This window comes from Petromyzon marinus, chromosome 54 (assembly GCF_048934315.1).
Source record: "Petromyzon marinus isolate PM22_M1 ecotype Great Lakes invasive population chromosome 54, UKy_Petmar_22M1.pri1.0, whole genome shotgun sequence".
In the NCBI taxonomy this organism is placed as follows: Eukaryota; Metazoa; Chordata; class Hyperoartia; order Petromyzontiformes; family Petromyzontidae; genus Petromyzon; species Petromyzon marinus.
The window spans coordinates 702,108-715,606 of NC_133720.1; the positions used below are offsets into that span (position 1 = coordinate 702,108).

The following is a 13,499-nucleotide window of genomic DNA, read 5'->3' on the forward strand; positions in this document are numbered from 1 at the left end:
CAAAGAAGCTGAGGATCGACGGCTGACCAGAGGGCGTCGTCGCCACGCGCGACTGCGGCGGACGCCCAAGCTTGCGTTTGGCCAGTGGGGTGGCGCCCATCGTGTTGATCGCCGCCTGCTGGCGCTTGTTGGCGCGAGTCTGGGCGGGCAGCGCGTTGCTGTCGGGATCACGAGTGGGCGGACTGAAAAATAATAATTATTGACCTGATTTTTGCGGGACCCCAGGGTCCCGCAAAATGATTCAATGTGAAACGGGTTGTGTGTGTGTGTGCATATGGTAAAACGTAGTGAGGATCTTAACAATGGCATACTCTGTATCTATTTGTATAAAGATGAAAGCGAGACAATGGGTGATGCTCGTCACACTTTATTAGAGGCTCCTTCTCAGCACAGCAGCTCCATCTCGATGGCCCTCGCCCTCACACCCCGGTTGGAGCATCACCACCGCCCAGAGGCGGAGAGTGAAGGCCACGGGAAGAGTCGCCGCAGAGAGACCCCGTGCCCCGCCAGGGACACGGCCGCTCCGGCCCGCTTGGCGCTCCGCTCCTCCTCCTCCTCCTCCGTGATCTGCCCGTGGTCGACTCTGACCGTGCTTATGGCTCGAGTGACGATGTTGCATTTATCAGGAAGAGGCGCCTTTATAATTGGACAGGTCGCAGTCGACTGCCTCCGGGGAGAAGAGGGATTTGTCTGCGAGTCGCTGCCGAGTGCACCGGGCACGGTGCTGGGGACGTCTCTGGGTATGGATACGAAGGTGCACACTCCTACACAGAGGCAGAGATGTCTCTACACGAGTACCTCCTGACATAGGGGGTACTTGTGTAGGAAGTACTTGTGTAGAAGGTACTTGTGTAGAGGGTACTTGTGCTCGTTTTTATTCATTAGAAAATTGCTGTCAATTTCCATGCCTTTAGCCCCCCCCACCCCCCAAAAATAAATTTGTCCCCCACATTTTCTTCATTCTACTAATTTCTTCCTAACGCAACCGTTAAGAGCGATGGAATGAGAGAGTTTAGACTTTTGAAACACTCCTTAAGGTTAGTAAGCTCAAAACCTTCAGTGAGTTTTATTGACCTAGGTCAAAGGTCATAGGTTGTGCCTGCTTGGCGGTGAACAGAACAATGAACATGACTCGAGCGAGTGCTGTGACTGACTAACTGACTGACTGACCAACAGACAAATGCCGTTTCTGAAGGAGTCGCCGCGGGGTACAGAGAGGCTGAGCGTGGCGAGGCTGAGGGCGACGGAGACACAGCTTAGCTGCTGCCCAGCGTGAGCTTGTCAAAGAGGTACTCTCCCGTCGTGGAGTGCGGCACTCCCAGGCGCTTGAGGTTGGTGACGTGGTCCCCAAGCTTCTTGATGGACTCCACCTGCTCCTCCAGGAACTTGCTCTCCAGGAAGTCGCACAGCTGTGGACACAACATCAACAACATCAGCCACGGCTTCATTGGTCAGGGAGTCGTTTTCATGGGGTGTGGTGGTCGCTGAAAGTGACCGGCGACTTGGCGGCGAGAGCCATGGACTTGGGGACGACGAGGTCGTGGAATGTGGCCGTAGGACCGAGCGGGAGGACAGCTTCGTAGCGAGAGAGCCGCGGGTTCTGAGAGCAACCAGAGGGTGCTTGGGACCCGAGCCACCGAACGTACGAACCTGCGGGTCTTTCTTCTCGCTGGCCAGAGCGTGGAGATCCAGCAGGGCCTGGTTCACGGTCTTCTCCAGCTGCAGGGCGAGCTGCATGGCCTCCAGACCACTGCCCCACTCGTCACGCTCCGGCTTCTGCTCCCACACGGAAATGAGACGTACAGAGTCGGTGTCCGGATTTTCCAACCGGGCGGCTCACGTGCCAAGCGCGGTGTCTCTTGAAGCGGCCCACCGAGAGCTGACGAGATGCAGAATAATGGGATGAACGATCGTTAAACGTGAGGTAGGAGACGAGAGTGCGGTGAAGTACGGTCAAATAAACAGGTACCTTGATGTCCTGGAGCACGGCACGCCCGCCGCGCTTGTTCTGGTACTCGAGCAGCTTCTCGGCGTGCTCGCGCTCCTCGTGCGACAGATCCTTGAAGAACTTGTGGAAGTGCTTCAGGGCCACGTCATCGCGGTTGAAGTAGCTCGCCTGCGGTTCGCACAAACAGCGGCGACAGTGAGGCCAGAAGCACACTCCCGGCACTGTGCCGGCTGGGTGCCGAGATCTGTCTGGGTGCGATGGTGTGTCATCATCATCATCCATCTGTGATCTATCTACTGCTGGATGAAGGCCTCACGAAGTCACAACCATGCATCACGGTCTCACTATGCAACAATCCACACAGCAGCTGCGCACGATGTCATGATTGTGTACATATTTGTGAAGGTGTATACCAGTAAATATTGTATCAGTGTCTCTCTGTCAGAGTTCGTGTGTTATTGTGAGTTATAGGTCTGGCTTATGCAGGGGATGTTGGGGTCATTGTCACAGCGGGATCGAATCCATCTGCAATTCACACCTCCGCCAATTCTCACTACTAATTATGTGATGGTCAATTTTTCTAAATTTAATCTCTGATCATTTTAATGAATCACTTTGACCATCTTGCGATGAACATTACTCTCGGTGTTCGGGTTGAAGGAAAATGTATCCCCCTCTAATTGTGTGGTGGATCAGAGGTCACTTGAAGGGATCTCAGAGGTAGCTCTGCGATATCCGCTTCCTTGGGCCGTTCGCTAACACGGAGGGCGGCTGCGCTGCCGCCGCCGCCGCCACACGGAGGATCGCGACGGACTCCTCGTCCTGCGGCACGAACCCCGATAGCGCAACGTGGAGCCGGTTGGCAGAACGCACAACAGAGATGTTTTTAATGACCTCTGCGAAACCGAGCTGAATAATGCAGAGTCTACATGGCTGTGTGCCAGAAGAAGTTTGTTTTTCATCGGCACAGTACGTATCACATGCTCCAACATGGAACAGAAACTTTCACAGTGACAGGGAAACTGGAACAGAATCTCGAAATGAGCGTGGGGATGGTCATGATTGGAACGCCAGCGATTCAGAAAGAGGAACGTGGGGATGAGAGAACGTGCACCAGCCAGGGGCGTCGAACTGGCCGCTGGGACACGCGGGCGGCGTGGGTAGGGCGCGAGAAGGGACGATGGATGGCGGTGGAGAGTAACGACGGAGAGGCAGCCAAAGTAGCGAGGGGGAACGCGTCTCCGAGGACATCCACGGTGGAGACGGAGCGGTGAAGGCGGCGCGTGCACAGGTGCTGCCTCTCGCACCTGCGCACGAGCCGGCCTCGTCCCATCTCTGTTGCTGCATCTCGTGAGAGATGGCAACGGCTTGGGGGAGGCCTTCATCCAGCCGTGGATCGAACATGACCGATGATGGTGATGATGATTATGTGCGGGCCCGTTGGCCTCGAGGCAGCGGCACTCACCATGGACAGGTAGACGTAGGAGGCGTAGAGCTCCTGGTTGACCTGCCGGTTGATGGCTGCCTCCACCTCCTGGCTGAAGTTCTGACGGATCTGGGACGTCATTTTGTTGGTATTGTAGTTGCTAACGTTTGAGAGTTAACTGAGAAGACACAGGGGGTGAGTTCTGTTCAAGCACTGTTGAAGCAAGAACCGCGTCCTATGTGAGCTCCAGAGACTGTGAGCGGTGGAGGAGAAGCTCCGACTTTTAAAGACGGACGGCGCTCGCCATTGGCCGGACAGCCGCCTCCTTCCTCGCCGTGGACGTTCGTGGCCTGGACACAGGACGTGAAATATTAATCTGCGATGGGTGACGCATCATCGCGCTTGCCGTGCTGCTGAGAAGAGATGACACAACCGTGGTGTCAAGTGGACGTAGGGATCGCGTATCAATGGTCAACTGCTCTATGATCTGAGAACGATCCCGCAAAAAAGCAACGCCGACAACTTAGATGTTGCCCACGTCCACGTTTCGAGTCACACTGACGTGGCGCAACAGTCGGGATGTGACATCGAGAGAAAACCATCGACATCAAACACTTGTGGCCCAGCGGTAGCGTGTTCACGGCTCGAATCCAGTGGCCGCCCCGGTTATTAATCTCGGGTGTAATCACCGTGATAATCAACCCACAGTGTGAGGAGAGTGGCCACCCGAACCAGACAATGGACCATATCTTGAACAACTGCATCCTACGCCAGCTCTCCGGCGGATTGAGCAGCGTTAGTCGCGCAACTCCTGAAGCTATCGCATGGCTCACAGACTTAAACTTGGACGTGTGGTTTGCACGTACAGTACCTGCGATACGCGAGAAGAAGACCGTGATCATGCTACTCGCCATCCGCTTCACTCACAGTGGAAGTTAAAGATCCCGTGACGTCATTCTCAAGAGAGGGCCCCCGTGTGCCATTGGCGTCAGGGTCCAGATTTGCCAAATTAGAAAATGACACCGCAAATGACTCAATTGGGAACGCGCAGTGAAGGCATTGCAGCAATCGTTGCCTCCGACTGGCAGACCCACTCCCCAGGTCACCTCTGCATTTGAAACAATCCTCGTCTCTTGAGTTCACCTCACCTGGTCACAAAAACGCAACTTGAAACCTGACCTTGAGCACTCGAGGTGTCGTGACGGAAACATCGATTGACAACTCAGAGATCACTACGACACCATCGATGTCATTGTACAAAAAAAATTGAGAAATGTACAGGAAATACCAATGAGAATAATGTATGTAACAGCAATGTTAGTTATCGAAGAGATGAATAACTAAGAATAATAAAAAGCACAAGGCTGTCCCTGTTGCAGGGTCAACACAACCAACAGCAGCCACACGCGGCGCCGGCTTTTCCAGAACGTGACCTTTAACCCGATGCGCAGCAGAGACGTCTGCCAATGACGTTGGGAGAGGGCCCGGTTTAATTCCCCGTCAAAGAGCTGTCAACACCTTCCGGCGTGAACAAACCCAACATCAAAGGGGTTCCGATGTTATTGGATGGATCAACATCGAAATCAAAACATCCATGGTTAGGAAGGACAGTACTGTATCGATTGTGTTTGCCCATCCCTAAGCTGTGGTCAGGTAAGGACACATTCTCCCCAAGGGTAACGTGACGCTCAGGTGACGTGCATCGTTGCTACTGCTGTGGCTGCGTGCCGTGCCCCTGGTCACGTACGCACTTTCCTTCTCGTTCCCGCCCTGTCCATAGCGCTGTCTCGTTTGTACTGCCCGTGTCTGCAGGCCTGCTGTCTCGTTTGTACTGCCCGTGTCTGCAGGCCTGTCTCGTTTGTATCGCTTGTCTGGTGCATGCTGTCTCTCTCTCTGTGTGTGCTGTCTCATGTGTTACACCTGCCTGGCGTGGGCTCTATTTCATTACAGGGGCGTGTGTGTGTCTGCGTCCTGTCCGACATTCGTTGTACTGTGTCGCTTGTACTGTTTTGTAAGTTGTCTCGTGTGTCCTGTCTGGTTTACACTCTCTCATTTGTGCTGTGTTTCTAGTTGGAATTGTCCGTCTCGTTTTATCTGTTCCGTTTATCCTTGCAATCTCGTCTGTACATTATCGTTGATCTCGTTTTGCAAATTTCATCTGTCTATTAATACATTCAACTTGTAATGCAGGACCAGATGAGTCGAGGTTCTGCTGAGCTCGAGTTCAAGGGCAGACGGCTGTCGGAAAGCATTCCAGATAGAATGCGTGCGTGAGGCGGTTTTGTGTCTTGCCTTCTTGTTTTGCTGACAGGCGACTTTCAATGACACTCAGAGCCACGGTCAGGTCGGGTCACATTCCAGCCGGCGCCAGGTGAAGCAATCGGCGCGCTGTTTTAGGGGCAGTTCAGTGCCCGCAGCGATCACTGCTCGCTGTGTCCATTGGCCACACGCACACATCCCACCCGCAACAAACAGGTTTATACGGGGCTGTGCTGACGAGACACAAAGTCTAAATGACCTGCCACAGGTTCCGGTCGTGTTTCTCCAGACGTATTACAGTATTCTAAGTGCGTGTTTTTCCTTTGTGAACTTGTATGTTGCAAATATGACATTGGCAGTGTGGCTTCCTGTGTGTCACAGTCATCTAAGGGTCTCTGATAGCTAGTCGGCATTTATACGACCTCCCCTTGGGGCAGTTATTTAATCGTTTTGGTATCATCTGTTTGCTGACCATAAATGCGTTTATATTCACACTAAACCGGGTTTCACACCAGTCTTGGATGTGGCAAAATCTCCTGCCATGAACCAAGGGGACAAGGCCGAGGGGTGGTGCTGCTTGGCTCTCCACAGGCACGGCACGTAGCGTCGGTCCGTTCCATATGCCCATGGATGGTCACACAATCAGTCCATCGGCCAGAGTAAGAAACCTCGGTGTCATGATTTACCCTGCTCTGTCTTTTGAAACGCACGTGACGTGTCACTAAGAAGTCTTATTTTCATTGTCAGCCACTATTATAGTAATGCCCTCTTGTCAGGCACGATTTTGTAATGCCCTCTTGTCAGCCACTGTTATCGTAATGGCCTCTTGTCAGACGCTATTATAGTAATGCCCTCTTGATAGCCACTATTACCGTAATGCCCTCTTGTCAGGCACTATTATAGTAATGCCCTCTTGATAGCCACTATTATAGTAACTAGGTTGTGCGGGGGTGCCATAGGCGCCCCCGAACAACCACAGCCTGCAGCGGCCCACCCAACTCCATCGGCCCACCCAACTCCGTCGGCCCACCCGGCTCCATCGGCCCACCTGGCTCCACCGGCCCACCCGGCCCCGTCGGCTCACCCGGCCTCCTCGGCTCCATCGGCTCCCTCCGTCGGCTCCGTCGGCTCCCCCGACCCCCTCACAAACGGCCCTGCCAGCCGCTGCTGGGAGCGCACCCCGGGAGCGCGAGCCTCAGGCGGCCATCAGTGGAGAGCGCGGCTCTCCCTCAGGGCAGCAGCGGACGGAGCACGGCTCTCCCTCAGGGCAGCAGCGGAGAGAGCGCAGCTCTGGCCCAGGGCAGCAATTGACAGAGCACGGCTCTCCCTCAAGCCAGCAGTGGAGAGCACGGGGGTCCCTCAGGGCAGCAGTGGACAGAGCACGGCTCTGCCTCACTCTCACTCACCCGTCTCCCTCAGGGCAGCAGCGGACCGAGCACGGCTCTGCCTCAGGGCAGCAGTGGAGAGAGCGCGTCTGGCTCCCTCAGGGCAGCAGTGGACAGAGCACGGCTCTGCCTCACTCTCACTCACCCGTCTCTTGCTCGCGGTCACGTGACGCACTTCAACCAATCCGGGGGCGTACATGTTTGGGAGGGGCGCACCTCTGGTTGGCTGCTTGCTCGCGGTCACGTGACGCACTTCACCAATCCGTGCCGCGTTAATCACAGCCACAGAATGACAGAATGACAGAGCTGGGTGTTTATACATATGCCCCTTTGCCAGCCACTATTATTGTATTGCCATCTTTTCCGGCACGATTTTGTAATGCCCTCTTGTCAGCCACTATTATAGTAATGCCCTCTTGTCAGGCACTATTATAGTAATGCACTCTTGTCAGCCACTATTATAGTAATGCCCTCTTGTCAGGCACTATTATAGTAATGCCCTCTTGTCAGACACTATTATTGTATTGCCCTCTTGTCAGCCACTATTATAGTAATGCCCTCTTGTCAGCCACTATTATCGTAATGCCCTCTTGTCAGACACTATTATTGTATTGCCCTCTGCTCAGGGAAGTTTGTTGTAATGCCCACTTGTCAGGCGGGAAAATCTTTTAAAAGGGTTCTCAATAGGCTGTCAGGCATTCATAACGCAGCTGCCAGAGTCTTGTCTATAACCGCCTCATTCAATCACATCTCACCTATTCAGCCATCTCTGCATTGCCTCCCGGTGAAGCTTAGAATCGACTTTAAGATTTTGTTGCGAACCTATAAAGCACTGAAGGCCCTTGCACCCACCACCTACCCACGGGACCTCGTTGGATCCCTACGTTCCATCTCGCACTCTGGGTTCCATGGACTCCGTGCGGTCTTCTCTGCGTCCCTAGCATGAGACGTCGCTCCAGGCATGACCGGGCCATCTGCCTTCTGCCATCTGCCGTGTGGTCGTCCTCCCCTCCGGCCGTATCTGAGACTGCATGGCTCGCATCTCGCTCATCGACAGTCGCTTGTGGAGTGCTGTCACAATGACTCCGTGCAATCTGTTTGATAGCCACATTTTATTGCCTTGTTTAGCACGTTTTATTGTATTTGATGGAATGCTGAAATGTGCACATGTACAGCGCTTTGTTATATTTCACTGAAATGCGCGATGTAGTAGATTATTATTTAAGTCACTTCGTTTGTGAAAACCTTATTGACGTTATTTGAAAACCAAATGCGATCATTCATATCATGAGATAAAGTCCTACGTATCAGAAAACAACCCCAAGTTTGAGAAACAATATTGACTGTTGATGAAAGTAAATGGGCTTGGCAGGGCACAGCCTACAAGGGCCGAGACTGGAAATGGAACGGCAGCCAAAGGTGTGAACTCTCCCGAAGGGGACGGAGCCATCGGCTCGCGTGCGGGAGCTCGCTGTTAGATCGCCACGTCGCTGGACTGTGAGGAATGTCGACAATTTTGGGGAAAAGTTGATCCAGCAGTGGACAGACTATGGGTGATTATTATAAAAACATTTGCACATTTTGCCAACTCATGGTGCCGCAGCATTGTGAGTCATGTGCCGCGTGTCAAGTTGCGTGGTGTGAATGTCGCTATTGGTGTCGTTTTACGGGGAAGCGCTAAACCCTGGGGGCTCGGCCACCCACAAGTTTCACCGCAGCGGGGACGCAGCGGCAACACCGCCAACTGCACTGCCATTCACACTGCAGCCATTGTCATTGCCCTGCACGTGCCACCATATAACATTGTCTAACCCTTCACCATCATCTATCTACTGCTACTTCAAGTCCTCTACCAGGTCGTAGCCATCTCACGATCCTGCAACTGAACAGCATGTCACGCTCCTAATAAAACTGAATAGAAGAAGTATTAACCCTCTAGACTCCTATCGCACAGATTAAAATCGCTCTTTAACACCCGTGGAAACAGAATAATGGGAAATATCGAGGACAACCAATCATATGGACAAAACAGGTTTGGAACAGGTTTCTTGACCAGTTGACCATCCAATTAGCAAATCGGATTCTGGACGCGACTAACGAATGCCAACTAGTCTACCTTTATTTGTGTCTCGCCTGTGTCGACGATGAAAACGCACTCGAGTGGGCAGGAACTGGTGCAGTCACCCAAGCTCTCGCAAATAACAAAAATGAGTGCTCAGAACGTGTCTTTTTTACACGCTTTTATTTAACTCACTCTGTTGTTGTCGTTGTTGTATCCTCAAATCTTGTAACTCAATTGTAACCCACTTCCCAATGTGGTATCGACTTCAAACTTGGTATACTGATGTCATACTGATGACAATACTATATTCTATCAAAATAATGTAAACGGTCTTTTTACACGCTTTCTATTAACTCACTGGTGACAATACTATATTATATCCAAAAAAATAAAGAAAATATGTTTAAACATTAATTTTTATAAGTTATGTTTCGGCTTGGGTCAGATTGTCTACGGTCAACCGACGTTGCCTGTAGTTGACCACGGTCCCTTATGTTGTGGCAAGCTTCGGGGCCACTTCCTGGAGTCGTGGCGTTCTTCCATTACAAGTGCATTTCTTAAAAGCGTGTTTTTACAAAAGTTAAAATAAATATTACTTATTTAAGTGGAACAGGAACGCTGAGACAAGTGAGTGCGTGAAACCTCGATTTAATCAGGTGTATAACCCTCGTTGAGGTTCATGAAACAGCACTGCCTCTTTTACAACGGTCACCTGGGCCCATAGTTGACTGCGTACGGTGCGAAAGGCGTTAAACACACAGGACATACAAATACAAAACATCAATGTTTTTCACTCGGACGGTTGCGCGTTGTTACAACAATGGACGCTTCCACCAAACACCCCGAGTGGACCCCCCCACCACCACACCTGGGCAACGCGGAGTCCGGAGCAGCCCATTGGCCGAGGCCGCTCACCCCACGGCTCACCTGGGCCCCGCCCACCCCACAGGTCACCTGGGCCCCGCCCACTCCGCCCCCGCAGGTGAGCTCGGGGGGGGGGAGGGGCTGGAGCCGACCAATGGCGTGCGCCCCTCGCGCCTATAAAGGGCGGGGCCCGGCAGCAGCGCTCACAGTCTCTGGAGCTCACACAGGACGCGGTTCTTGCTTCAACAGTGCTTGAACAGAACTCACCCCCTGTGTCATCTCAGTTAACTCTCAAACGTCAGCAACGACAACAAAAACAACAACAAAATGACGTCCCAGATCCGTCAGAACTTCAGCCAGGAGGTGGAGGCAGCCATCAACCGCCAGGTCAACCAGGAGCTCTACGCCTCCTACGTCTACCTGTCCCTGGTGAGTTCACCTCCGACTCTCACCTCGTCTAGCGCGCACTCCCCTCTCGTCGTGTCACCTCTGCGACGAGCGAGGCGTCTGCTCGCGCCGTCCTCCACACGCGGGGATGTCCACGACTCTTGGGGTCTCCCGCGGTGGACTCCACGATCTTCGCATCCAGATCCATCCACCTCGCCTCTCCTCTCCGCGCTCTCTCCCCGCACTCTCCAGAGGACTTCGTCTCTCGTCCCCTCTCCTCTGAGCGTTCCTCCTCAACCCCGAACCCTTCCCGCCTCCTCCCGCCCACCCCTTCACCAACCCGCATTGACCAGCGTGGTGAAGTATGGTCAAGCAAACCCCTACAACCGACGCTGCGTGGGGAGTGGGTTGACAAAGGCCCGCGACATGTTGTTGTTGTCTCCGTGTTGTTGTTGTTGTTGTCTCCGTGAGAATGAGTTCACTTGGCCCATTCCAGCCAGTAGAGGCCGCTGAGATCATAAATGGTAAAAGTAACACCACTACGTAACACGATTTTTGTTCCTGGGCAGTGTTATTTCTAATTGTTTATGCCTCACAGGTATAGAAAATGTCTATTATTATTCCCCACAAACTTTTCTTTTGTGACCAGGACTTTATGTGAACGAAAGACACAAATGCACACCACGTTTTCTCATTGAAAATAGGTAAATTTAAAAATATCACTGTCCTGGTCACAAAAGCAAAGTTTGTGGGGAATAGTAGTAATAATAGCCATTTTCTGTACTTTAGAGGCATAAGAAGTTAGAAGGTAACATTTACTGCCCAGGAATAAAATATATATATATATTTAATCATCGTTGCACAGTTTATAATCGATGCGATAATTGAATCGCCACGGACGCCGATTGTACCGCGGGGCTCCTAGACTCTGGGTGCCTCGTCACGTGACGGCACCGCCCTCGAAAACATCGTCACGTGACCCGGGGAGCGGCCCGCCGAGTTTATTATTTATTTAGTGCCTCGTGACGGGCGGGAGCGGTGGCGCAGTGGTTAGCACGCTGCGCTGTGAACCTGGCCACGTGAGTTTGATTCCCGGCCACGGCTACTACCGTCGGGGGGGGCGAGTGACGAGTTGAACGTCGCTCACAATAACCCGCGTGGAGCCTGGTGGAGAGATTCACTCGCGCACAGCCACGCTCGCACATCTCGACGCATCGACACAATTGTCGCATCGCGCGCAGCTGCTGTGTGGATTGTTGCATTGCGAGACCGCGATGGATGGTGGCGACTTGGAGAGTCCTTCATCTAGCAGTGGATAGATCACGACGAGGATGACGCACCATCGCACCCAGACAGGTCTCAGCACCCACCCGGCACTGTGCCGGGAGTGTGCTTCTGGTCTCACTGTCGCCGCTGTTTGTGCGAACCGCAGGCGAGCTACTTCGACCGCGATGACGTGGCCCTGAAGCACTTCCACAAGTTCTTCAAGGATCTGTCGCACGAGGAGCGCGAGCACGCCGAGAAGCTGCTCGAGTACCAGAACAAGCGCGGCGGGCGCGCCGTGCTCCAGGACATCAAGGTACGTGGGGGGGGGGGGACTGGGGGGGGTGGTGGTGAGGTCAAAGCCTTGGAGGGGCGATCCGCAGTGTGCCAGGAGCGTCACCGTCTCTGTTCGTCTCCGCCCCGGGGACCTCTGTGTCGCGTGGGTGGGGCGACCGAGGGCTGTGAATCCGTCCTATTCTCGTCGTCGTCTCATCTCGTTCGCTGTATGAAGTTTCCCGTCGCTGTCCGTCTGTGTGGGAGCAGAAGCCGGAGCGTGACGAGTGGGGCAGTGGTCTGGAGGCCATGCAGCTCGCCCTGCAGCTGGAGAAGACCGTGAACCAGGCCCTGCTGGATCTCCACGCTCTGGCCAGCGAGAAGAAAGACCCGCAGGTTCGTACGTTCGGTGGCTCGGGTCCCAAGCACCCTGTGGTCACTCTCAGAACCCGCGGCTCTCTCGCTACGAAGCTGTCCTCCCACTTGGTCCCACGGCCACACTCCACGACGTCCACAAGTCGCCAGTCACTTTGAGCGACCACCACACCCTATGAAACGTCTCCCTGACCAATGAAGCCGTGGCTGATGTTGTTGCTGTTGTGTCCACAGCTGTGCGACTTCCTGGAGAGCGAGTTCCTGGAGGAGCAGGTGGAGTCCATCAAGAAGCTTGGGGACCACGTCACCAACCTCAAGCGCCTGGGAGTGCCGCAGTCTGGCATGGGAGAGTACCTCTTCGACAAGATGACCCTGGGCAGCTAAACAGTGTCCTCCCATCGACACGAAGTTGCGCACGCCAGCTGTCATTTATAATCTGTAGTTTCTTTCTCGCTGGTGAAGTGTGCAGGGTCCTTTTAAAGTTCGGTTCTCTCCACGGTTGATGTAATCCTTTGGTGGGGGTGGTGGAGGTTGTGGATAAAATCTGGATGCTGTCATTGTCTTTGCATAAACAAGTGGAACCTCGTAGTGAGAATAAAAATTCTGAGCATTCAAATTGTGCCGAGCGTTTTTTTGTGGTCTGCAACTCGTCCCTGGTTTGCGTTGGGGCTTCACGAACACCTTGGGCTGGCTTCGATGACGGAGCGCAAAACTAAACATTCTGCTGAAATTGTGGATATGCATCCAGACAGCCACTTGTCATGACACCGGGTGCTCAAGTGTTGCAAGTTGATGGTCTCAGGCTGGTCACAATTGACCGCACAGACCTGAGTCCTGAGGATTAAAAGCATCCGTTTCACTGTCAAGCTACAAACATTACTCCGTGGCAGAGTGGGTGTGAAAATGCTCTACTTTGTGGACCAGAGGTCACATAAAGGATTATTCTCAGCGGTAGTTCTGTGATATCCACTTGGTGGGCCATTAACGGAAGGTTGCAATCATTTGCAAGAGTTTCAAATCGACTCAATGGGATTCAATTGTGAGGAAGGATAAAAGCAAAATTACACTTCGTTTGAAGTTTATTTTTTGGCATGGGAAAAACCCATTGCAATATTTGCTCAAGCTTCGATAGGGACCTGGTTACTACAGCAACAAAACACAAACAAAAACAACTCCATGGTAAAGTTGTGAACGGCTGTGCCGTGCATCAACATGGCACAACCAGCACAAAACACGGACGTGAGGGGATGATAAAAA

The 13,499-nt window shown here is 53.0% G+C and overlaps 2 protein-coding genes across 2 annotated transcripts; one reads left to right on the forward strand and one right to left on the reverse strand.

The window, feature by feature from the left end:
* Positions 1-351: 351 nt before the first annotated feature.
* On the reverse strand, positions 352-3,694 carry LOC116954128 (ferritin heavy chain B-like). The gene is made up of 4 exons (XM_032974591.2): positions 3,414-3,694; positions 1,970-2,116; positions 1,651-1,776; positions 352-1,409 (listed from the first exon to the last, which is right to left on the reverse strand). The coding sequence occupies exons 1-4, from the start codon at positions 3,513-3,515 to the stop codon at positions 1,257-1,259; spliced, it is 528 nt and encodes a 175-aa protein (XP_032830482.1). The 5' UTR covers positions 3,516-3,694; the 3' UTR covers positions 352-1,256.
* Positions 3,695-10,127: 6,433 nt separating this feature from the next.
* Positions 10,128-12,858, forward strand: LOC116954130 (ferritin heavy chain B-like). Its single transcript, XM_032974593.2, has 4 exons — positions 10,128-10,373; positions 11,764-11,910; positions 12,138-12,263; positions 12,477-12,858. Exons 1-4 carry the CDS (start codon positions 10,272-10,274, stop codon positions 12,624-12,626), a joined length of 525 nt encoding a protein of 174 aa, XP_032830484.1. The 5' UTR covers positions 10,128-10,271; the 3' UTR covers positions 12,627-12,858.
* The last annotated feature ends 641 nt before the right edge of the window (positions 12,859-13,499 follow it).

What these genes read in the sequence shown, in the direction of transcription:
- LOC116954128 (XM_032974591.2), bottom strand. Translation starts at nt 3,515, where the DNA reads ATGACGTCCCAGATCCGTCAGAACTTCAGCCAGGAGGTGGAGGCAGCC. An exon ending in CCTACGTCTACCTGTCCATG is followed by an intron (nt 2,117 to 3,413) that starts GTGAGTGCCGCT and finishes TGCGAACCGCAG; the next exon opens with GCGAGCTACTTCAACCGCGA. An exon ending in GCGAGAAGAAAGACCCGCAG is followed by an intron (nt 1,410 to 1,650) that starts GTTCGTACGTTC and finishes TTGTGTCCACAG; the next exon opens with CTGTGCGACTTCCTGGAGAG.
- LOC116954130 (XM_032974593.2), top strand. Translation starts at nt 10,272, where the DNA reads ATGACGTCCCAGATCCGTCAGAACTTCAGCCAGGAGGTGGAGGCAGCC. An exon ending in CCTACGTCTACCTGTCCCTG is followed by an intron (nt 10,374 to 11,763) that starts GTGAGTTCACCT and finishes TGCGAACCGCAG; the next exon opens with GCGAGCTACTTCGACCGCGA. An exon ending in GCGAGAAGAAAGACCCGCAG is followed by an intron (nt 12,264 to 12,476) that starts GTTCGTACGTTC and finishes TTGTGTCCACAG; the next exon opens with CTGTGCGACTTCCTGGAGAG.